The sequence below is a fragment of the Leptonychotes weddellii genome, chromosome 4 (assembly GCF_054177405.1).
Source record: "Leptonychotes weddellii isolate Sample4059 chromosome 4, ASM5417740v2, whole genome shotgun sequence".
Classification (NCBI taxonomy): Eukaryota; Metazoa; Chordata; class Mammalia; order Carnivora; family Phocidae; genus Leptonychotes; species Leptonychotes weddellii.
In genome coordinates this window covers 71018261-71043660 of record NC_138372.1, presented here as the reverse complement: position 1 = coordinate 71043660, position 25400 = coordinate 71018261, and the positions used below count along the sequence as shown (strand labels likewise).

At 39.0% G+C, this 25400-nt stretch overlaps 1 protein-coding gene across 1 annotated transcript in view; it reads right to left on the bottom strand.

Moving 5' to 3' along the window:
- EPHX4 (epoxide hydrolase 4) overlaps positions 1–24181 on the bottom strand; it is a 42952-nt gene extending 18771 nt beyond the window's left edge. Inside the window, exons 1-6 of the mRNA XM_006728843.2 lie at positions 23828–24181; positions 21573–21658; positions 11341–11498; positions 9252–9380; positions 5113–5216; positions 1027–1175 (exon numbers count right to left, since the gene is read on the bottom strand). Coding sequence (XP_006728906.1) covers positions 1027–1175; positions 5113–5216; positions 9252–9380; positions 11341–11498; positions 21573–21658; positions 23828–24058 — 857 coding nt within the window. The 5' untranslated portion in view covers positions 24059–24181. The remainder of the gene's footprint in view (positions 1–1026; positions 1176–5112; positions 5217–9251; positions 9381–11340; positions 11499–21572; positions 21659–23827) is intronic.
- Positions 24182–25400: the final 1219 nt, after the last annotated feature.

Genomic DNA, 25400 nt, shown 5'->3' with positions numbered 1-25400 from the left:
TATTCACTATAATACAAAGGTAAAGAAGTGGATAGAGTTATGGATAAAATAAGTGACAACTACATGGGAGATCCATTATACTATTCTCTCTACTCTTCCATATTTAAAGTTTCCTTAAGAAAAGATTAGGCAACTTACAAAATCAGAACACTTTATTTGAGTCTTTGGATAAACAGTGAACTTAATCTTAAAATAAAATATTAGTTATTGTTGAGAATGCTGCTATAAACATTAGGGTGCATGTATGTCTTTGAATTCGTACTTTTGTATCCTTTGGGGTAAATACCTAGTGGTGTAATTGCTGGATCATAGGGTAGCTCTATTTTTAGCTTTCTGAGGAATCTCCATACTGTTTTCCAAAGTGGCTGCACCAGTTTGCATTCCCACCAACAGTATAAGAGGGTTCCCCTTTCTCTGCATCCTTACAACACCTGTTGTTTCCTGTTGTCAATTTCCAAATTATGGAAAGAGCCCAAATGTCCACTGGCTCATGAATGGATAAAGAATATATGGTATACATATACATACATATGTATACACACACACACACACACACACACACACTGGAATATTACTCAGCCATAAAAAATAATGAAATCTTGCCATTTGCAATTACATGGATGGAGCTAGAGAGTATTATGCTAAGTGAAATAAGTCAGTCAGAGAAAGACAAAAACCGTATGATTTCACTCATATGTGGGATTTAAGAAACAAAACAAATGAACGTGGTGGGGGCAGAAAGAAAGGTAAACCAAGAAACAGACTCTTAAGTATAGAGAACAAACTGAGGATTACTGGAGGGGAGGTGGTGGGGGAATGGGTTAAACAGGTGATGGGTATTAAGGAGGGCACTTGTGATGAGCACCGGGTGTTGCATGTAAGTGATAAATCACTAAATTCTATACCTGAAACTAATATTGCACTGTATGTTAATTAGCTGGAATTTAAATAAAACTTGGAAAAAAATAAAATATTGGCTCTTCAGGGAATGAATATTTTATTTAACTAAAAAGAAATTATACTGACCTGAAAATATTTCGGTAATGGTTAATTGGGCCACTTAATGCTCCAGGCTGAGAGAAGACATAAATATAAGCTTCAAGATCTTCTGTTGTTAATCGACATCCTTTTCTTCCAATGCCAGTGCTTTGACTGGTAAACAGATGTTTCAAAGCCTAATTTAAGTGAAAAGAAAATAATTAAAACTTGTTAGTTACCTAACCATAAACTAAACTTTTGGCTTTTGAAGGGGAATAATGGTCAGTGTCAGTAACAACTCCCCCTTTCTGCTCTAGCCAGGTAGAAGACCTCATTGTTTACAGACACATTAGACACATTTTTGCTTTCCTGGATTGATGTTTGATATTCTTCCCTTCAAATCCCCCATGTACACTTCACCCTTAGGAAAAGCCACCTGTCTTTCTTGGTGCCTATTCACATTCTACAAGGCTAAGCTCAGATACTATCACCACCCTAAAGTCTTCCCTAATATTCTAACAGTAGTTGATCTGTTTACTAACAACCAATCTACTCTCCTCCCCCCACAATTGTTTGAACTTTTTTTGACCACAATCCAGAGTAACACATTTTTTATCATGATCCAGTTCATACTCCTACAACGTTTCTGAAACAAATGTTTAAAGAAATATCCCTTACTCTTATTATAGTATGTAGTGATATTTTCATTTCACTTCTGTTCTACTTTATTTTTAAAAATTCAAATTGCAAGCCACGAAACTGATCTCATGACTCACTAATGGGCCCCCTCCCACAATTTGAAAAACACTGCTCTATACCAGCATTTCTCAAAGTGTAGATCTAAATCACCTGCATTAGAATGATTGGGATTCTTCTTTAAAATGCAAATCCCTCGGGGCACCTGGGTGGCTCAGTCGGTAAAGCGTCAGTCTCTTGATTTCAGCTCAGGTCATGATCTCAGGGTCCTGGGATGAGCCCCATGTCTGGCTCCATGCTCAGTGGGGAGTCTGCTTAAGGATTTTTCTCCCTCCCCCTCTGCCCCTCCCCCTGCTCACCCTCTCTCTCTCTCCAAAATAAATAAATCGATCTTTAAAAAATAAAATGAAGATCCCTCAACCCCAAAACACACCTGCAAAACTATGAAATGATTTATACAGGAGGTGATTAATTGAAACATTATTTGTAATAGCAAAAGACTGGAAACAAAAAATGTCCATCAGTTGGGGGTTGGTTGAATAAACTATGGTATAGCCACATGATGGTGTATTATGTGTTCTGCATACTCCAAGAGAAGATGGAGATGAGGGACACCTGGGTGGCTCAGTCATTAAGCATCTGCCTTTGGCTCAGGTCATGATCCCAGGGTCCTGGGATCAAGCCCCACATCTGGGCTCCCTGCTCCATGGGAAGCCTGCTTCTCCCTCTCCCACTCCCCCTGCTTGTATTCCCTCTCTCACTGTGTCTCTCTCTGTCAAATAAATAAATAAAATCTTAAAAAAAAAAAGAAGATGGAGATGATTACATACTATGGAGTAGCTGATCCCCAGGACATATTTTTAAGTGGGGGAAAAAAAGAAAGGGTGGAAAATAGTGTTTATAGTATGTTATCTTTTGTGTAAGGAGGAGTAGACAAATACATTCACATATGCTTATATTTTTAAAAAAGAAACAATAAAAAAATGAAACAAAAACTAACCAAAATGGTTTCCCTATGGAGAGGGGGATAGAGACACAGAAACAGGAAACAGAGACCTAAGTGAGACCTCTCTGTACCTTGTATTAGAATTTTGACTAGAACCACATAAATGTTTTTTATAAAATATAAAAGTTAAGCAAAACTTTGTAGTCTTAATTTTGCTTTGGAAATATGAATAAGAACTCATGATTTTTTTTACTCTAAAAATATGTATGGACAATATCTATCCAATGGAAAGATCTAGAAGCAATAAAAACCCAGTAACAATGATCACCTTGACACCCAGACTGTGGTTTCTAAGTACAATTTCCTACTAATAGGAGCCTGAGTTCCTTCAATAAATGACTGACTCCAGATCTACAGCAGGAAATAAAAAATGAACCTAGGACATTAAGGAAGCAAGCTATTATTGACTGAAGATTTATGTCAAAAAGACACAGGAGCCAACCTGAAGAAGTTTCCACTTGCCTAATGTGAGACAATCTGAGCATCAAAAAGAACGACTGTAATTGATTGATACATGTCAAATATATTTTTAAAATTCATGAGCTCATAATAATATGGAAAAAAAACTTCATTGGTTATCATTGGAGATTTCTAGGGCACCAAGTCATTACTTTGGAAATTGTTTATAAAGGTAAAGAACGAAGCATTTATCCTGCCATTCTTGTGTGAACTGTATTTCAGAATAGCCAAACAGTAGAAGTGGACAATTCTAGTTAATAAAAGGAAGAATTCCAGTTAATAAAAGCAGAAAAAAATGATAGAATTAGGAAATCACCATTTTGCAAATCCTAATGAAACAATGGACCTAGGCAGTGATGATCAAGGTATGCTAAAATTATCTGGTGAAAGGTTGTTAGGAAATTTAGATAGGCTGACAACTCGTGAGCCCACTGGTCAGTGTTAGTGTTAGTAAAACTGCGAGAACTAGACCTTAGGTGCTTCCCTGATGTGATGCATTAGGAAATACACAGCCCCACCTGCCCGTATTCTTGTCAAATTAAAAATCAACCTAACCAAGCCTCTAGATTAGTAGCAACCATGAAGTAGGAGAAATAAGGGTTAGCAGAACAAGTTAAATAACACCATGATGAAGTAGTTAGCCAAATCCAAGATGTGGATCATTCCTCAGGACAAATGAACAAATTTGAAATTTCTTCAATAAAAAAATGGTGTTAAAAAAAAAAGAAGAAGGAACTGTTATAGCCTGAAAAAACCGTAACAATCAAATACAATGTATGGACCTTGTTTGGTTCCTGATTCAAACAAATAAAGTGTTAAGGAAATTTGAATGGAAATTCAATGGAATGGAAATTTGAATATTAAATGATAGTAGGAAGTATTCATTGTTAGGTTTGATAATGGTATTGGAGATATTTGTTAAGAAAATGTCCTTATCTGTCAGAGATATATACAGAAGTATTTCCAAGTAAAATAATATTCTTTTTTAAAGCTTCCCTAAATATCTAACACCACGTTAGATATACAAGAAGCATTCGAAAAACTTCCAAGAAACAGAGACAACACATGATTGCTGGTTGTCCGTGTATATGGTACACCAATTCCCGCACACTTACTTTGTTTCAGGGTTTTGTTTACACCCAAAGGCCTCCACTTCTGTTATGTCAAACTCTCTCACCTGGCATTCATATTCCCTTGTCTCCCCATGGAATGTTCTCTGAAAAGAGGTATGCCTACAGGGGCACAGACTCTCACAAAAAAATTGAACAATAACCAGGCACTTAAATCATACAGAGAGTGTAAAAATAAGTAAGCCTATAGATGAGGTCTTAGAAGTTATTAAATTTTAGCATTTGCCTATTTTTCTTTCTGAAGGATGCACTTTAATGTTTTTCATTAATATTAATACATTATTTGCTTGATTTAACCTTTTTTTTCTTACTTAGGAGGAAATGCAGTGGGCATCACATCACAATAATCAATAAATGATTATTTTAAACAAATCAGATAACATAAGCAGGACCAGTTCTTTCTTTTTTTATTTTCTTTCTTTCTTTTTTTAGTGCATCTGTCTACCTTTTATTTATTTATTTGTTTTGAGATTTTATTTATTTGACAGAGAGAGACACAGCGAGAGAGGGAACACAAGCAGGGGGAGTGGGAGAGGGAGAAGCAGACTTCCCGCTGAGCAGGGAGCCCGATGCGGGGCTCGATCCCAGGACCCTGGGATCATGACCTGAGCCGAAGGCAGACGCTTAATGACTGAGCCACCCAGGTGCCCCTATCTTTTATTTTTAACTTCCTAATTTTGTCGTCTTCTTGGGCTCCAGTTTTTCAATTTTATTCTTGGGGTATAATAGACATATAACAGTATATTAGTTTCAGGTATACAACATAATGATACAATATTTGTATACATTGCAAAATGATCACCAAATAAATCTAGTTAACACCCATCACCATATTTGACTTACCTTGAAATCATTTATTGAGAACATGAATTCTGGGAACCATGGTATTTGGAAGAAGTAATAATGGCTGGATTTGAACAGCTGGGCAGGGTGTCGTAAAATATATTCTGAAATTAAAATGCCATGTTAGACCTTATCCAAGGGGTATAAATTACTTACTATTGAAAGAACTTCATTTTAAGGCAATTTCACCCTTGAGATGAAAAAAGAATCCACAAGTAAGTCTTCTGTATATTTCTCTTTGGAACAATTTCTATGTTCTTATATTTTATTATGGATATTTCAAATATTTAGAAAATTTGTAGCACTTTAAATAAAAAAGTTTCATTTTATGAAGTCTTGACTGAGAAAGGAACAGGGAACACAAACAACACAGCCTTTTCTCCAAGGTTATTATCAGTGACCTCACACTTTTCCTAGGGATTTATGGAGAGGTAATTTTCTGTTGTTTAAAAGACTTTCTTTTCAGGCAGATTTGAATACCTTATTCACTTGACCTCAACAGAAACTAAAGTGTTTCCTATAAGTTCATTCATGTATCTAAAAAATTCATTCATTCAAGGAATATTTGAATATCTACTGTGTGTGAGGGGAGTTAGCAGTCAACAAGACAGAAGAGGTTCCCATTAATAAGGAACTTAGACAATAAGTAATTGATACTTTAAAAGATCATTTTAGATAGCAACAATACCATAAAGAAAATTAAAACAGGGTAATCTGATTGAGAGTGATGATTGGGTGATATGGAGGGACTATTATTTAGCAGAGGTGATCAAAATAGGCTTCTCTGGGGATGTGATATGTGGACTGAGTCCTGAATGGTAAGAGGGAGTTGGCTATGCAAAGATCTAGGAAGAAAATCCAGGAACAGAAAGTAGGTCCTGGGCTTGGCACATTTAAGAAGCAGAAAGAACGTCAGTGTGACTGTTGTATAGTGAATGACGTGTGAGAGGTGGCATGAGATGAGTCAGAGAGCAAAGCAGAAGCCTGGTCAGGGAGGGCCAGAGGAGATGGATTTTTAAGGACTTTGGAAAGACACTGAAGCTTTAAACTAGAGAGTAGTGTAATCACACATATTAAGTGAACATACTTGTTGTTTCTTGTGCACTATATTTTTATTTTCTTTGCTATAGAAGTCACTTTTTTTCTTATTTCTAATTTTGTAACTAACATGGTTAGTGTTAACATAGTTGGAATTTTTAGAACTATAATTCTCAGGTAAGTTATGCTATACTTTCTTTAAAGTCATCATTGAACAAAATTTATTCAGCCCCACATTAAGAGATATTAATATAATTAAGGGTTAAATACAGGCGTATTACTTGAAGACCTTATATTAACCTGACTAGGGTTGAACCTAGTCTGGATAAAACAATTCTAAAAATATTTCAAGAATCTTCTTGCTGAAATGACCAACTACAATTTTTTCCTTTTAGCAACATCACAAAAATAACATTTACTCAAGGGTCCCAATCAATGGAACAAGCATGTAGCACAACTTTTCCTACTTAATGCAACTGAGAAAAATATAGTGAATTTCAGTTTGATATTTGAATCCTAAGCATTCATGCTATCACGTCAATAGAAATAGGACAATTGGATATATCTCTAAAATTCAACTCTTGGGGCACCTGGGTGGCTCAGTTGGTTAAGCATCTGCCTTCGGCGCAGGTCATGAGCCCAGGGTCCTGGGATCGAGTCTGCAGCACATTGGGCTCCCTGCTCAGCGGGGAGCCTGTTTCTCCTCCCTCTGCCACTCTCCCTGCTTGTGCTCTCTCGCTCTCTCTCAAATAAATAAATAAATAAATAAATAAATAAATAAATAAATAAATAAATAAAATCTTTTAAAAAATAAAAAATAAAATAAAATTCAACTCTTACACTTATAATGTATGATATTTATGTAGTCATGTTCCCTTTCTCCCTTTTATGTAGTCGTATTCCCAACATAGAATTTTTTGTTCCCTAGAGGGCTGCTGTGAGTCATAGCAGTACCTGAAACTCAGAAAACTTGACAAGGGTAGTTAAAGAGGACACGATGATAGTTTTTGCCAAAACCAAATAAAAATGTGCCTAGTCATGGTTCACTGGTCTTTAAACACTGAGGATTTTAAGAGTTCCCTTTATTCTAGTAGGGGTTCTCAAACTATAGCCCACGTGGACCCTGGGGATCCCTAAGACCTTTTTAAACAATCCAGACAGTCAAAACTATTTCATTACAATACTAAGACATTACTAGCTTTTCTCATTTGTTGACCTTTGTGCTCATGGTACAAAAGCAATAGTAGATAAAGCCATTGCTGCCTGAGCACAAATCAAGGCAGTGACGCTAAACAATACCAGCAGTCATTATATGCTTCACCACCACACACTTGCAGCAAACAAATACATAGATACATAAGATTAAGTGCCAGTTTCACTTAGGAATGCCCTAGATAAAATAGCGAAAATTATTAATTTTATTAAATTTCAACCTTTGTGTACATGTCCTGTGAACACTGAGATGAAACAGAAAGTACACACAAAGCAGTTCTGTTGAACACCCAAGTACAATGGTTGTCTGAAGGAACAGCACTTCTGCAATTCTTTGAGTTGATTAGTTGAGTTAGCTGCATTTCTTATGGAATACCATTTTTTACTTGAAAGGATGACTAACAAATTATCACCAGTCAGACTTGAGTATTTGACAGATAGTCTCTTGAAAATGAACAAAGTGAGCCTGTCACTTGGGGGAAAACAACAGTATTTGTTGCCAACAACGAAATTCAAGCTTTCAAATGAAAATTAGAAATTTGGAGATGTGTATTTGCTACTGTGAGCATGACAGCTTTGCAATACTCAACAACTTTTTGATGAAATTGGGGCAGTATTAGTTAATGTGATTCTTTGATATAATATAATAAAATGTGTCAAAGTATGGAAGATCTGAATAACTCAAAGGACCAATATCTTCCAATGCATGATGATGCAAAATCATGCACGGGTAAAAAATCCATTCAAAGTGCTAGAGAGACTAATGGATTTTAATGTAACAGAGTACAAAAAGTTCATTAATATGACATCAGATTCTACATTGTTACTAACCTTTAAGAAACCACCAATTTTTTAGTTTGGTGTAGTATTAAAGAAGAAAATCCACAGTTATCTGAAAAGGCTATTGAAATACTCTTCCCGGGGCGCCTGGGTGGCTCAGTTGGTTAAGCAACTGCCTTCGGCTCAGGTCATGATCCTGGAGTCCTGGGATCGAATCCCACATTGGGCTCCCTGCTCAGCAGGGAGTCTGCTTCTCCCTCTGACCCTCTCATGCTCTCTCTATCTCATTCTCTCTCTCAAATAAATAAAATTAAAAAAAAAATACTCTTCCCTTTTCCAATTACAAATCTGTGTGAGGCCAGATTTCTTTATACACTTCAATTCAAACAACATTGTAACAGATTGAATGCAGAAGCAGATCTGAGAATCCAGCTGTCTTCTATTAAGCCAAAAATTAAAGAGGTTTGCAAAAATGTAAAACAATGACATTCTTCTCACTAAAATTTTGTTTGGGAAGATGTAGCTAGTTTTCATTAAGATGTTAATCGTGTTAACAGGTACTAGATTTATTTTTTAATGAATTAATATATAATTTTAAATTTTTCTCATTTTAAATTTCTAATACAGTAAATATTTTTATATATGTCCTATATTATCAAAAGCTCAATGGGTCTTTAGTAATTTTTAAGAGTATAAAGGAGTCCTGAAACTCAAAATTTGAGAACTGTGGCTTTAAAGAATGCTGTCATTCCTGATAGCCCAAGCAGTCAGGCAAGAGGAGAATTTATTTCTAGGTTGTCAAGATTCATTACTGTCAAAGTAATGTTACTGCATTTTTTCCCCTTTATCCCTCTCCAAGTTAGCAGTAAAATATTCTCTAAAAAAAAAAATAGAATTATGCAAGCAAATATGAAGCTATGATTTCTCAGACTCTTGTGGAATATTTAAAGTCAACATATCTGACATTGTTATATGCTAATATCATATTTTAGTCATTTAATTTAAAAAATACTATGTTATTCAAATTTTGCTGTTTTTAATCCAAAGTGTCAGTGACAATGGTGAATTGTTACATTAGCAAAGATGTTTTAATTAAAATTTAAACTCACCTGTAAATACATTTGGGTGAGGGAAGTTAATAACGATAAGCTTCATCACCATTTCGGGATAACAGATGGCAATTAGCCAAGCAATCATTCCCCCCCAGTCATGGCCAATAAGAACACATTTGCTATACCCTGTAATGGAGAAAAAAAAAATGTTGATGTCATTGAAGGTGGATGCATCATTACCTTACATAAAATGAGTATACTTCTGAAACTAATCTTCCCATAATCTGATTCTAATTATGCACTTTATGCAGATACTGAGTTTGGTGTTTCCAAAACCTGTATGTCTGAATCACCTAAATAGCTTTTTAGAAAATTTAGATGTCCAACCTCCATTCTAGACCTACAGATTCAGAATCTCTCCCAGGAATCTGTATTTTTTTAAAAACCTGAAATAGCTAGCTCAGCTCTAGTCCCACGAACCTGAGTTTGGGAAACCATGGTAAAGATTACACATAATTAGGTCATAAGCAAGATTATATTATCGATTTGCCTAGAATATTGCATGAAGACAAATTTAGGCCAAGTCTGACTGAATTACCACAGAAGAGGAATGAAATATGGCTATCGGAAATCAACGTCTTTGAGTCTATTTTATTGTAATCAGACTAAATGACAACACTGCATTGATACCCCCAGACCTCATCCATTTTTTTCTCCTCTTGGAATTTTGGCTAGATCCATGTTCTCTTTAGATTATTGTAGAAAAGGCTTTTAGTTTGATTTCATGGTTTTTAAAATAATATTAGCTCCATTAACATACCATGGTAGCAGCTGGGTTTTAGTCAAAAAAGATGTAGTGGATTCAATTATTGTTAAAAGTATTTACTCCTCCCCTCTCCCCACTGCCATAAAAGGAGTATACGTTGCTACCCCTTTGATATTAAACTTAGTCATGTGATTTGCTTTGGTCATATGGTGGGAGTCTGACTTGACTTTGGACTCAGCCATATGACTTGCTTTGACCAATGTGCTGCAAGCAGAAACGTGGAATATGCTTCTGCATCTGGGCTCACCCTCTTGCCATTTCTGCCATTGCCAGGAGAAGAGGAAAAGCTACCACTAGGTAGCTACTCCCCTTTAACTTGGGTTCCAGCCCAACTCAGAGGGAGAAGCCAGTCCCAGCAGGACCTGTAACCTGAGGCAAAGACCCAGTGGTCCAGCCTACACTTGACCTGCACACCCATGAGCATTGAATAAATGCCTATGACTATATGCCACTGAGTTTGGCATGTTTGTTACACAATAATATTGTAGCACTAGCTGATCAATATAAGAAAGATAGTGCAGGGGCACCTGGCTGGCCTAGGTGGTTAAGCATCTGCCTTTGGCTCAGGTCATGATCTCAGGGTTCTGGGATCGAGTCCCACACTGGGCTCCCTGCTCAGTGGGGAGTCTGCTTCTCCCTCTGCTCCTCCTCCTGCTTGTGCTCTCTCTCTCAAATAAATAAATAAAAATCTTAAAAAAAAAAAAAAGAAGAAAGATAGTGTAAGTGCTTCTGCATCTAAATGATTATTTAGATGTGGCTTCTGAAGAAATAAATTTTCTAAGTACAAGAATCAAATTTCCAATAATTAGTTCTGAAAATAATAAATTGCATACATTAGAAATACTTTTAAAAACAAATTTTCAAAATCGGTGGTGGAGACGAACCATGAGAGACTATGGACTCTGAGAAACAAACTGAGGGTTCTAGAGGGGAGGAGGGTGAGGGGATGGGTTAGCCTGGTGATGGGTATTAAAGAGGGCACGTTCTGCATGGGTGTTATACATAAACAATGAATCATGGAACACTACATCAAAAACTAATGATGTATGGTGATTTACATAACATAATAAAATAAACAACAACAACAAATTTTCAAGGTCATTCTTGGCTGGTGGACTGAATCGTCATTCCACATGTATTATTTTCAATTTCCTCTATAAATATTTTCGCCTGTACACCCAAAACCATGGGGACAGGATCCAGACAACAGCTCAGATAAATGGAAAATGCCTCCTCCCAAGAAATGAGGTTACCAATTCACAATCTTTGGAATATTAGTCTCTTAAAAGGGACTATACTATTTTTTTTAAACTGACCTACCTAAAGAGTCTAAAATATCCTTTATATCTGTAATTAGACAGTCCAATTTATAATTCTCTCGATGAATGGGAGCATCCGTTTCTCCATAGCCTCTCAGATCAAGCGCTACAACTCGATATTCACTTTTAAATTCCCTTAGTTGGTGACGCCAAGAATACCTGCAGGAAATAAGAAACATTAAAAATACCACAGTAGCAAATCCAGAGAGTAACATTACAGCTTTTCTAAGTGGACAACTGTAAGAAACTGTCTATTTTGAGAAAGGTTATATAGCCATCTGTGAGCCAGAGGAAGGGATGTGTTTCGGAAGGGAACACTGAAGTTCTTCATAAAAATTTATTGTTACTTTTTTTTACCAGCTCCAGAGGGGTGTAACAGAGGGCCAGTATTTATAGAAACTACAAAATATCTGATACTAAAACCAATATACTTCCATATGTACTTAAGAAATCAATTTTCTAGGTTTTCTGAAATAATGCTTACAGCTATCAGGGAATCTGTACTTACAAATGCTTCTAAGGAGAAGATCCTGAATGAGTACTAGCAAGTGTGATATTAAAAACATTTAAGGGGCACCTGGGGGGCACAATCAGTTAAGCAACCAACTCTTGGTTTCAGTTCAGGTCATGATCTCAGGGTTGTGCGATCTTGCCCTGCACTGGGCTTGCGTTCAGCACAAAGTCTGCTTGAGATTCTCTCTCTCTCCTTCTCCCTAGGCCCCTCTGGCTTGTGCTCAATCTCTCTCAAATAAATAAATCTTTAAAAAAACAAAAACAAAAAAACCCCACACACTTAACAGCCAAAATGGCACTGGCATGACCAATTAGAATGGCCAGTGCTGGGGCGCCTGGGTGGCTGGTGGGTTCGCTTTCTGACTTCGGCTCATGTCATGATCTCAGGGGCCTGGGATCAAGCCTGGCGTCGGGCTCCCCACTCAGCGGAGAATCCGCTTCTCCCTCTCCCTCTGCCCACCCCCCACTCCCGCTTGTGCTCTCTCTCTCTCTCAAATAAATAAAATCTTAAAAAAAAGAATGGCCAATATGCTACAGCCAAGTCCTGGGGGCCTCTGCAGGGCCAGGTGTTCCCCTGTGCTTGATCATGGAACTGCAGAATTAAATGAAATACCAAGATCCATGAGATTTTTTCTTTTTTTTTTCTTTTTTAATCTCTGCACCCAATGTGGGGCTCAAATTTACAACCCCGAGATCAAAAGTCTCATGCTCTACTGACTGAGCCAGTTAGGCACCCCGATCCATGAGATTTTCTTCTTCAAACAAGCAAAACCATTTTGGATAACAAAGAAGAAAATAAAAAGATGTAGATTTTCAAAGTGACTCACTATGTTCTGGAACTCCAAATATGCATTTAAAAAATGGATCTGCATGCACATCTGTTCATGGAAACAGTGTAGAATTATCTGACACAAGCCAAATAGGAGAAAATTGTCTGAAAAGATTTTTGGAGTGCAATAGGCAAGTGTACCAAGGGATCTGCTATTATAAGCCAACAGTGAGAGAGACTGCAATGTGAAGTGTCACAAAGCAATAAGATCAATGAAACAAAGTATGCACTTTACATCAACAGGTCATCAGGAAGAGTGTCAGACACATACTTGTATTATGCATGGATTCAGAATCTTTGATCTATTATTAGGATATCTATGATTTGTGAAAATCTGCAAAAGCATTACCAATGAAGACAGATTTAAAAATGTTAATAAAAAGTATGTTTCTTAGTGAGGTCATAGCAATCTTACTAATCTTGTCTTTAGGTTGTAACAAATAAGCAGTTTATTTCCTCAAAGATACTCATTTGTCAACACAGAAGATATTATTTTCTCACTAGCCTTACTTAAAATTTTCAACTGATTTTTTTATGTCTTTGTAACTGGAGCCTAATTCTTCCCTCTTCAGGGATTACCTCATGCCTAATCAATAGAGTTCTGCAGATTTAACCTTTTAAATATTTATTTAATCACTTTTCCTGTCCATCCCTACTATCATTACCTTAATTCAGGCCTCCATCAATGCAGCAACCTATCGATTGGTCTGTATGCATTTCATTCCCTTCAGCACTATCTTCTACATAACCAGACTGAGGTCCCAGAAACATAAACTCTGACATGTAATTTCGCTGCTTAACATCTTTTCTTGAATCCCTATTACGTGCATATCTCAGACATATTGCAGGTGGGGTTCCAGACCACCACAATAAAGCAAATATCATGATAAAGTAAGTATAAAAGTTATGTTTACATTATAGTCTATTAAGTGTGTAATAGTCTTATGTCTAAAAAAACAATGTATATATCTTAATTTAAAAGTATTGCTTGTATAGAACTGTTGAATCACTATATTGTACACCTAAAACTAATATAACACTGTATGTTAACTACACTAGTATTACAATTAAAAACATAATAAAATCCAAAAAAGAAAAAAATACTTTATTGCTAAAAAAAAGTGCTAACCATCATCTGAACTTCCAGTGAATTATAATCTTTTTGCTGGAGGGTCTTGCCTCCATGTTGATGGCTGCTGACTGACCAGGGCGGTGGGGGCTGGAGGCTGGGGGCGCTGTGGCAGTTTCTTAAAATAAGACAACAGTGAAGTTTGCCACATTGGTTGACACTTCCTTTCATGAATGATTTCTCTGTAGTGTGTGATGCTGTTTGAAGCATTTTACCCACAGCAGAACTTCTTTCACACTTGGAGTCAGTCCTCTCAAGCCCTGTGCTGCTTATCAACTAAAGTGTATGTCATATTCTAAATCCTCTGTTGTCATTTCAACCATCTTCACAGCATCTTCACCAGCAGTAGATTCCAGCTCAGGACACCACTGTCTTTGCTCATGCATGAGAAGCAGCTCCTCAGCTGTGAAATTTCAATCATGAGATCGCAGCTGTCCAGTCACATGTTCAGGCTCCCCTGCTGCTTCTAGTCCTCTCACTGTTTCTACCACCTCTGCAGTTCCTGCCTCCGCTGGAGTCCTGAGCCCTCCAAGTCACCCATGAGGGCTGCAATCAACTTCTTCCAGACTCCTGTTCATGTTGATATTGTCACCTCATCCCTTGAATCATGGATGTTCTTAATGGCATCTAGAATGGTGAATCTTCTCCAGAAGGTTTTCAATTTACTTTGCCCCCAGATCCATCAGAGACATCACCATGGCAGCCATAGCCTTATGAAATGTATTTCTTCAATAATAAGGCTTAAGGAGTAGAAATCACTCCTTGATCCATGGGCTGCAGGATGGATGCTGTGTTAGCAGGCATGAAAACCAGCTCCATCACGGCTCCTGGGTGACCAGGTGCATTGTCAATGAGTGGTCATATTTTGAAAGAAATCTTTTTTTTTTTTTCTGAGCAGTAGATCTCAACAGTGGGTTTAAAATATTCAGCAAATCATGTTGTAAACAGATGTGCTGTCATCCAGGCTTTATTGTTCCATTTATAGAAAACAGGCAGAATGGATTTAGCATAATTCTGGGGGCTCTAGAATTTTCAGAATAATCAACGAGCATTGGCTTCATCTTCAAGTCACCGGCTGTATTAACCTCTAACAAGATTGTCAGCCTGTCCTTTGAAACTTTGAGGCCAGGCATTAACTTCTACCTAGCTAAGAAAGTCCTAGAAAGCGTCTTCTTCCAAAAGAAGGCTGTTTCATTTACATTGAAAATTTATTGTTTATTGTAGCCACCTTCATGAATGATCTGAGCTAGATCTTTGCATAACTTGCTGCAGCTCCTCCATTAGCACTTGCTGTTTCACCTTGCACTTTTCTGTTATGGAGATGACTTCTTTTCTTAAACCTCATGAACCAACCTCTGTTAGCTTCAAACTTTTGTCCTGCAGCTTCCTCACCTCTCTGAGCCTTCACAGAATTGAAGAGAGTTAGGGCCTGGCTCTGGATTAGGCTTTGGCTTAGGGAATGTTGTGGCTGGTTTGATCTTCCATCCAGACCACTGACACTTTCTCCATATCAAAAATGAGGTTGTTTCACTTTCTTATCATTTGTGTGTTCACTGGAGTAGCACTTCCAATTTCCTTCATGAAATTTTTCGTAGCATTCACAAGTTGGCTAACTGGTGGGAGAGGCCTAGCTTTTAGCCTGTCTCAGCTTTTGACATGCCTTCCTCACTAAACTTAATCATTTCTGGCTTTTGATTTAAAGTGAGAGATATGGGACTCCTCATTTCACTTGAATATTTAGAGGCCACTATAAGATTATTAATTGGCCTAATTTCAATATTGTGTGTCTCAGGGAACAGGGAGAGCCAAGGAGAGGGAGCAAGATGGGGGAAAGGGTTATTGGTGGAGCAGGCAGAACATATACAACATGCATCCTCAATTCACCATCTCATATAGGTGTGGTTTATGGCACCCCAAGACAATTACAGTAGGAACATCAAAGATCACTGATCACAGATCACCATAACAAATGTAATAATAATAATGAAAGAGTTTGAAATATGGCAAAAATTACCAAAAATTACCAAAATACAGAGACACAAAATGAGAAAACGCTGTTGGAAAAATGACTCCAACAGCCTTGCTCTACACAAGGTTGCCACAAACCTTCAATTTGTAAAAAACAAAACAAAACAAAACAAACCAGCCCAAAAAACGCAGTATTTATGAAGCACAATAAAACAAGGTCTACCTATACTCATAATATGCAGCTCAAGCTTGTCATTGTGGCAGACCAAAACTCCAAGATTTGACTAAGGCCCAAACTTCCAGCGTGATTACTTTACACTTTTTGTCATTTGCCATGTAATAAAAAGAGCTGGCAGTTATATCATTCTTAGTACATGCCATGCACAATTCTAAGTGTTTCGCATATAGTAATGTTGATCTGCAAAACAAAACTATGAAGTAGGTATTATTATTATCTACTATTATAGTAGAGTCTACTTCAGGGGTACAAAAAGGGTAATTGCCTTGCCAAAGGTCACAGAATTAGCAAAGAGCAGACCTAGGATTCAAACCCAGGTAGTCTGTCCTGAGTCCGTGGCACATTGCCCCCACATTGGGAAGCCCCCTGTAGTGATCCAACGGCAGTATTGCTTTTTGCTTTTGACTTTGTTCTTCTGATGTCCTTTGCAACATCATCCCTCTCAGCCATTTCCCTACTCCCCATAATCCCTGCCCTTTCCCCATTCACTGAACTCCTCACGCTGAGCATCTCCACTTCCAGGAGACCTCACAGGCCCCCACCTTTATCGGTGGGTTGGGTGGGACCCTTGCACTTGTACATACACTCTTCAGGTGACTGGGCATGTGCTTTATAACAATCTGTTGTGTCTGGTGCTTCCACCCGAATGGGAGCTCCCTCAACTGCCTGGTAGAATATTTAGACTGTGTAGGTGCTCAGTAAAGATATGTTGCAGGGCGCCTGGGTGGCTCAGATGGTTAAGCGTCTGCCTTCGGCTCAGGTTGTGGTCCCAGGGTCCTGGGATCGAGTCCCGCATCAGGCTCCCTGCTCAGTGGGGAGCCTGCTTCTCCCTCTGCCTCTCTCTCTCTGTCTCTCATGAATAAATAAATAAAATCTTAAAAAAAAAAAGATATGTTGCATAAGTGAAACAAACGAGTGGAAGGACTGAGTGTTGATAGTGCTAGAAGGACCAGCTGCTCAATAAAACTCGGTCCCAGTTCAAACCGTGAGGCAAGGACGACTGAAGTTCCCAAGTTCCTGTTGGGGAATTTACAGTCAATGTCTGTGAAAAAGTGCATTGTTCTAATATCTTAAGTATGTCTTCATTTAGAACTCATTTAGTGAGAGATTTCAAGGTAGAAATCTCACATTTCTACACGCTACTTTGAGTAGCATGTAGAATCCTGCAATATTTTAACATTTAAAATTGCATTAGAGATTATGCAAACATAATACCTGCATATTTCATTCTCTTATTAATAATTTAAATTGCCTTGCAAATAAATTCAACTATTGCTGCCATCCATGACAGGAGGCAAACAATATCTTCAACATTTCTAAGAAATAGGGCAGCTGCTATCTTAATAAATTGCAAAAAGATCTTAAATGTAACCTTCCCAGAATTCACAAATAAAGCATATTTGATTCACACTTTAAGCTGAAAAAGAAATCACCCCAGAGATAGACTGATGGGCATTTCATTCATATGATAGTAAACAAAATTGAACCCCTTAACACAGAAGTTAAACATATTATAAAATCAGTAACTCAGGGGCACCTGGCTGGCTCAGTCCGTAGAGCGTGCAACGCTTGATCTCAGGGTCACGGGTTCAAACCCCATGTTGGGCATGGAGCCTACTTAAAAAAAAAAAAATCAGTAACTCCTAAAAATACTACAAAGAAACAAAGCTAGCTATTTTCATCCACTTTTTTTTTTTTCTGGTATGTTTGGTAATAGCAGAAGACACTTCTAAAAAAGCAACCCCCTTCCTAGTGATTACTCTTGACATAAGAGGGCTTCTGGTTTACCAGGATAGCCACATTCAGATGTAGAATATCCTTTTCCCCTTCACAAAAGAGAAAAGGCCATAGTCATCAGCCTCTGTGCTCAGCTGTGTGTACCAAGAGCCCTCCCTTGCCTCAGCACTTGAGTAATGACGAATGCATTCCATACAGCTGGTGATGAAGACAACTCAAAGAAACTGCCTGCATCAGCTCCAAATATTTTTAAAAGCGATGCAAATTGAGGTGGAGAGAGAGTGGGAGAAAAACCATCTTCTGACAAACAACTTTATTTTGGGATAATTTAGCTAACAGTCTCAGAGATGCAGATCTTGTTTGATGTTTCCTTTAGATTTAAGAAAGACGACCCAGAATTTTTATTGTTTCCATGTAATATCTAATATTAAATGTCACCAATTCTCAACAGCTATTCTTAGGTAATGATGGTAAGTGCAGATAATATATTGCATGTGAATAGTGCTTTTCTGTTTAAAATCATTTTTACACACATTGCCAATTTATGATTATTTTGTTTTCACAGTATCAAATATCCTGACCTACTTGATCTACAAATAAGCTTAGAATTCCATATGTACTTAGGCAAAACTTGATTAATAGAGGAATAATATTTATACTTATAATGTAAATTTAAATTGGTTTGAAATGTCAGACAAGAGTTTCTTGCTTTGTTGTTTTTGGCTTTTAAAGAAGATAGAAATGCAAGAGAAGGGGCTTTTGAAAAAAGAGAGGAAAGCAAGAGAGAGACTTGAAGTGGCTTAAAACAGCTTTGTCCTAAACTCTGAATTTATTTGACCTTTCCCTGAATGGAGCACCTGAATGGAATTGACTAGACTCCTAATAGTTAATAGTGGCAGTTTGAATGGAAGGAAAGACAAAGGCTCAACACTGAGGTCTTGGTTTAGGGTATGACAGTCAAACAGAGGTTTCTGCTTTTCAGCAATCTCCACGTAGTTGCTTTTGGACTTACCCTAAACACCTGGGTAGCTTTCAGATTAAGGGCCAGCAAAGCTTAGTAAATTCAATATGCTGTTTGAGTAACTGAGCTATGAGGGGTTCATTGTTGTTTTTTTTAAGTCATGGCAAGGGTGTTCCTGGAGTAAGACATCCAAGACTTGACTTTGCCAGAGCAAATGGGACTGATGTCCAAGGACCAGTGCTGGGCCTCTCCCAGGCTGTCCCATCCCCTGGAGATTAGAGGACACGTACAAGAACCACCAGGCATTTCTATTTTGCCAAAGGGCTCTTATGAAGAGTAAATAAAGGGACAATGCTGTGAAAATGTACAAAGGTATCATTCTTAAATATGACAGAGAGCATCAACTGTCCTCTATCAAAAGGGCATCATTGTTATTTGCTGTTTCTTCGAAACAATTACCAGGTGGCTGAAGAGGTTGTAGGTTTATGTTTATCTTCCTGGTAGACTGTTCCACATGTAAAGAAGTGAAGTTTCAGGAGAGAAAAGAGCATGGACAAGTACTGGGGTTGATATGAGGTGGAGTGACAGAATAACTTTTAAATCTTTTCTTTCTAAAAAGTTAAATATCAACCCCCCACCCCCCCACCCCCTGCTGCAACAGATCACGAATTTTATTTAGAATGATGATCCAAAATGTTAGAGTGAGGTGTTCTTGCATGGTTAGCTAACTTTTAACACCCTCTTGAATGTTTCCATAAGGTGTGAAATTTGAAGGGTGAAAAGCACTGCTTGATATCAGATGATTATCATTCCTATATACTGAGGACAAGCAGGAGAGGGCAGCTCTGAAGCTCAAAAGTGAGGTGTGCCTTACTTTCTGACCCTGCCAATTTCAGAAGGGCAGCTATGAGGTTTACATGAGATGTAAGTAAAACACTGAGAAGAGTGCCTGACACACAGTAGATGGTCTGTAAATGTTAACTAGCACCAGTTGCAGCAGTCAGACAATTCGTTTTTCACCGGTCTGGGACAATGGCCGGCCTCCAAACGTCTCCGTTACTCTCACTCTTCAAACTAGAATTCCACTATTGCATACTTTTCACCTCCTTTAGAGTTTTAAAGATTTTGTATTATCCAAAGTCCTGATTTAAAACGCAGCTAGCTCTCAAAGAGGTATGATCTCAGTGCACTTTAGTTAATAGTCAGGGAAAGGGACTTTATTAATAAACGCGTGGCGGAGGCTAGCGCTGGCACAGGGCTCTCCCCACTGAGTGCATGGGAATGAAGAAAATGAACATTTACTGCGTATTCACTGGGGCTATGTGAAAGGCCTTCTGCATATTTTGACTCTCTTTATCGTCACAACAACTCTGCAAGATTATTGCAGATGATTGTGCAGGATCCTGCAGAGTAAGTGATTAAGCCAGAATTCACCGCCTATGTTACTTTATGCAGATTTGACTAATGCTTCACACTTAGATTTTATTGTGAGCCAGTCATGTCAAGCACTCCACTAAACGAGTCTACATACATATGCTTGAATTGTACTGGGCTGTTTACCGCCTAATTAAGTTGTCTCCAGATGGAAGAACAGATAAAAGTTTAACATGAAAACGACTTATGTTTATTCATGTAGGCGAATACAGGGGGAGAAAAATCTTCATGAGGAGAAAAATCTCAGAAAAAGACATCTATAGACTTTTTGCTCTGGAAAAATGATGAGGTACATGGGGTTTTGCCACACTCCATTCTTTTCTTCAATACCTAATACTTCCCCATGCACTAGCATTCTCAATGTATTTATTAAAGAAGTCTCTTTCACTGATAACGTATTAACTAAGGTGTATTAGGGTCAGATCTCTTTGAGAGCTAGATGCATTTTAAGTCAGGACTTGGGATAACACAAAATCTTTAAAACTGTGAAGGAGGTGCAGAATACGTAATGGTGAAATTCCCAGGTGTTAAGAGTGATAATATGGGAGAAATTTGGGGACGGGGCATCATCCCAGACCTTTCAAAAGATACAACATATTCTGCCTTTCAGTCAGCTCAGAGGATATGATTATTTTTCATCTATTTCTTTGCATTTAGTTCGTGGACTGTCTCAAGATCATAGCCTTGTGTTATCAAAAGCCTGGTTGTCTTTCACCACCATATGTAGCATCTTTTAAAAAGATATTCATTTTTTAAAAGTTTAATCATATGTTGTTTTCATCTGTACTTATTTGGCTCTGTGAGGTTCAAAGGAGAACAGAACATTTTCTCCTAGGTAACTAGCAACTGTATATTTTTGGTTATAGGTTTCTTCCTAATGTGAAATATTTAGGTCCTTAATTTATCCTGCATTCATATGAGCCTGTTGCTACATGCATAGGAAATAGTTCATCCTCAGTTTCCAAGAGTCCTCTTCTTTCTCCACTTTCCCCTCACCTGAGGCTTCTCCCAGACCTTCCAGATACTAGGCACTCTATACCTTGGGTTTCTTTTCAATCTCCTTTCCCTGCCCGATGTGGCATATCGTCCACAGTAGATGCTATAAAAACTGTTTTGTAGCTAGTTCAGAAATTTGAAACACTAAACAATACTTCTTTTAATTTTTCACAAAGAAAGAAAGAGAGAAAGAGGAAGGAAGGAAAGAAGGAAAGAAGGGAGGAGGGAGGGAGGGAAGGAAATTAGGCTGGTATCATGCACATTTCTTTAGAATAGCGGGAAAACCATCCCTGTGATTCAGGAGCATTCAGGAAGGATAACTGGGTAAGAGACCATAAAGTAAGGTCGATTAAAAGTCTTAACAAGAAAATGACACTGTGATTAGCCAAGTCCTTACTGCAAAAGAAAAAGTTGGTTGGTAAGTTTACCAGAATTCTGGAAATCCGTGAAGCAGCAGCATAAGTGGTTTGCCTCTTTCACCAGCAGCAACATAATGAAATCTTAACCCCGAATCCTGCAGTACAAAATAGAGGGCATGGAATTTTAGTGATATTTTGCCAAAAGTAGTGCATTTAGTATTTCCATTTCATTAAAGAAAAAGCTCACTTGCATTATTTTTAATATCAAGAAATAAAATATTATTAAATTTCAAAAAGAAAAAAGCTCCATGATTTATTAATAGAGTAAATTAGATTTACTTTTGTTGACATTCCCTTTATAGTACCTTCCCTTCTTGTTCTACCTACAAGGTCAATTTATACGTTATAAGCTTCTGAAACAATGTCACAATTTGTGACTTTCATCTTACTGATGTGTCACATTTCATCTCATTCAAATTCCACAGGACATGTAAATAATTCTGATCTGAATTTATATTCTTGCCATGTTTACCTCCTAGTCATGTACTTTTCTCAGCTTGCCCGTCAAGAGCTGTGCCATCGTTATATAATTCACACCTCCTTTCCTTATTTTTAGTTCTCTCCTTCCCACATTATTATTTTAAGTCGAGAGTTGCATGTACAGCTCCCCTTGCTTCCTGCTCCTCATGTCATGTCAATGTATTTCTAACAGCAGAATTCTCTGAGTGCTCAAGACTTCTCTCTGCATGTGGGAGACAAGACTGCCCAAGGAAAATAAAAGGCATGGGAGTGAGACAGGAATACAGCAAACTGAAAAGAAGAAAATGGAGAAAAAAAGCAAGAAAGGAAAACAAAAATTCAGAAAGAAGTGAAGAAAGAAACCAAGAACCAAAAGATGAGCACAGAGACTGAGTTTTTTATCAGGTAACCCAAGCAAGAGGGTTTCCAGATGTGAAAAAAAAAAAATCTTACAAGGTCATTTAATTCAACCCTATCATTTTTACAGATTTGGAAACTAAAGTCCAACATGGGTCATAAAGGTGGTTGGGAGCAGGGCTGTGACCAGAACCCCATTCTGTCCTACCTTACAGGACAATGTTCTTTCCACTCCTTGGTTCTGTCTCTGGGGAAACTCTTTAGGTAGCCAGATTAAGAGGAAATGCATTATGAGAAATTCCAGATGACTCTTTTTCCCTGCTTCTCCTCCTCAGGTTGGACTAAGATAACAAATTTGACTTTGCCCTCAACTGCAGAATGCCTTTCTAGAAGTTCAATAACTTTTTATTGGTGATGAGTCTTGGCCACTTGACTGGACTTAGTGAACAAATAATTAATTCACTTACTATATACTAGGCACTGTTCTAAGTTTTTGTTTATTTGGGTTTGTCTGTTTGTTTTACAAATATCAATTCATTTCATTCTCATACCAACCCCAGGCTGAATAAGGGTAAGAAAAATGTGCCCTTGCTCTTTTGAACTCTAGCAGTTGGACCATCTAGCTCCTAATAGGAATCCTGCACTTCGGTGACATAAATATCCCCTCAAAAAAAGGCTAGTTTTGAAAGGCCTGTGAGTCAGACTGCAGGGTGCCTCCTGAAGGGCCATATCCCTTCACCACCTGGAGCCTCAGGAAATGGAATATCCGTGGGCTGCCAGGAGGCTTGGGATAAGCATGAACAGTTCCAGTCTGAATGCATGGTTGACATTTACTTTTTATTCCATTCCTTTGGTCTCTGACTTCATAAGTCTGCTTTCTTGCTCACAAACATACACCATTTATTTATTGTTTCATGCTGGTTAGGTCATCTCTGCGTGTTCCATTCTGCTACTCTGAATAAAGTCCTATTTCCAATGACTTATTCTATTTACTCTTCCAATCTCTAAAATTTAGGCAAGGACAGCCTCATGAGACAGTAGGGCACGACCAGGAACAATTCCCTACAGCTGATCTGAGCTCTAAAGGGCAAAAGGGTGACAGGAGACAGCCTTCCCTTAGAGCAGAATTATTCTGGGTTGTTGCGGTGGAGCAGGAGGGGACAGTAATAGATATATAGGACCCTGATGAGAGAACCTCCTCATAACCTATTCTCATTCTGTCTCTCTCTCACACACACACACAGACACGGTCCCGACCCCTCTCCCGCCACACCTCGCCCCCCTTGCCTTGCCTCCCCCTGGCATCTTCCCTGTCCCCGCCGCGCGCTCTTGCGAGCCCCAGGAACACTAGGGGACGCTGGGCGTCATGGAAGGAGCAGCCCAGCGCTCTCTGCCCTCATGGCCGTCACGTTCCCTCCCGATACCGCCGGGCCCGCGCCGGCCTTCACCTTGATCCGCACGTAGCAGTGGGTACCCAAAGAGGGGTCGTTCAAACACGCGGGAGGGTGTTCCCGGGCGGCCCTCCGGAAGGTCTGCGCGGGTCCCTTGCCGATGCTCCACAAAAGTTTGAGCAGGTAGACGGAGGCGCAGAGCCCGCAGTAGCAGTAGACCAGGGACCAGAAGAGCAGGGACCGGATCGTGACCGTCAGGCGGAGCAGGCAATCCCGCAGCCTCGCCATCGGGCGGGGCCGGCGGCGGGGCCCGCTGCCCTTCGGGGACGCGGGAGCAGCGGCGCTCGCTCGGGCTCCGGAGCGAGACAGCCCGCGCGGCGGCGCGCCAGGCCCGCCAGCCGCTCCGCGGGAGCCGGCTCCGCGCGCGCCTCCCCGCGGGCCCCCGGGCGACTGCGCTCGGCCGGCGTCCCGTGGCCCGGCCGCGGGCTCCCGCACTCACGGTGCGCGCTCCGGGGCGCTGCGCCCTGCCCGGGAGCGCCGCTGGGCAGACCCCCTGCGCTGCGGGTTCCGCCCCGGCCTGGGCGAGGCTGGGACCGGCCTTCCTCCGCAGAGTGTGATCCCAGTTCTAAACCGCTCAACTGTGGGGAAGATGAAGGGGAGACTTTCCCAAATCATCCTGGGAAGCGCAGAAGGAAGCGCCGCTCTTACTTTGACCAGTGTTCAAGTCCTCTCATTGCCCAGTCAACTGGTGCAATTTCATTAGGCCTTTTTCTGGATCATAGAATTATGGGGCGCGGGGAAGAGAGGCAGTGAAGGACGATTTTCATACTGTATGACGGCTATTATTACTTTATTCATTCCTAACATTCTTCTGACGGTGTTGATACTCTCCAACAAGGTTCAGAGTGGTTATCAAGCCCAGCCAGGCCTCTCTGGTTCTAAAGGCAAGCCTCTGGAAAGCCCTGGTCTGTTTTCTATCCCTGTAAGTCTTTCCTTTGCAAGACTCTTATATAAATGGAATCAAATAATATGTAACCTTTTATTTTTGGCTTCTTTTCATTTAGCGTAATGCATCTGAGATTCAGCTATGCTGTTACATAGTTTCTTTTTTATTGCTTGTTAGTTTTCATTGAATGAGTCATATTGTTTATCCATTTCCGAGTTAAAGGACGTTTGAGTTTTTTCCACTTTGTGATTATGAATAAAGCCACTATAAACACTCGTGTGAAGTTTTTGTGTGAACATGTTTTCCTTTCACCTGGGTAAGTACTTAGAAGTGAGATTGCTGGGTCAGGTGGTAAGTTGCATTTAATTTTATGAGAAACTGCCAAACTGGCTTCCAAAGTGGCTGTGCAATTTCGAATACATACCAGCTATGTGTAAGAATTATGGTAGGGTTATATTCTTGCAAGAACTTGGTATTGTCAAAAAAATCTTTTTAATTTTGGCTATTCTAAGAGGTGTGTAGTATCTCGTTGAGATTTTAATTTACATTTCCCTAGTGACTAATGTGTGGGCATCTTTATGTACTTGAATGCCATCAAATATATTCTTTGACAAAGTGTCTGTTAAAATCTTTTATGCATTTTTAAAAATTGTGTTGTTTGTTTTCCTACTATTGAATTCAAGA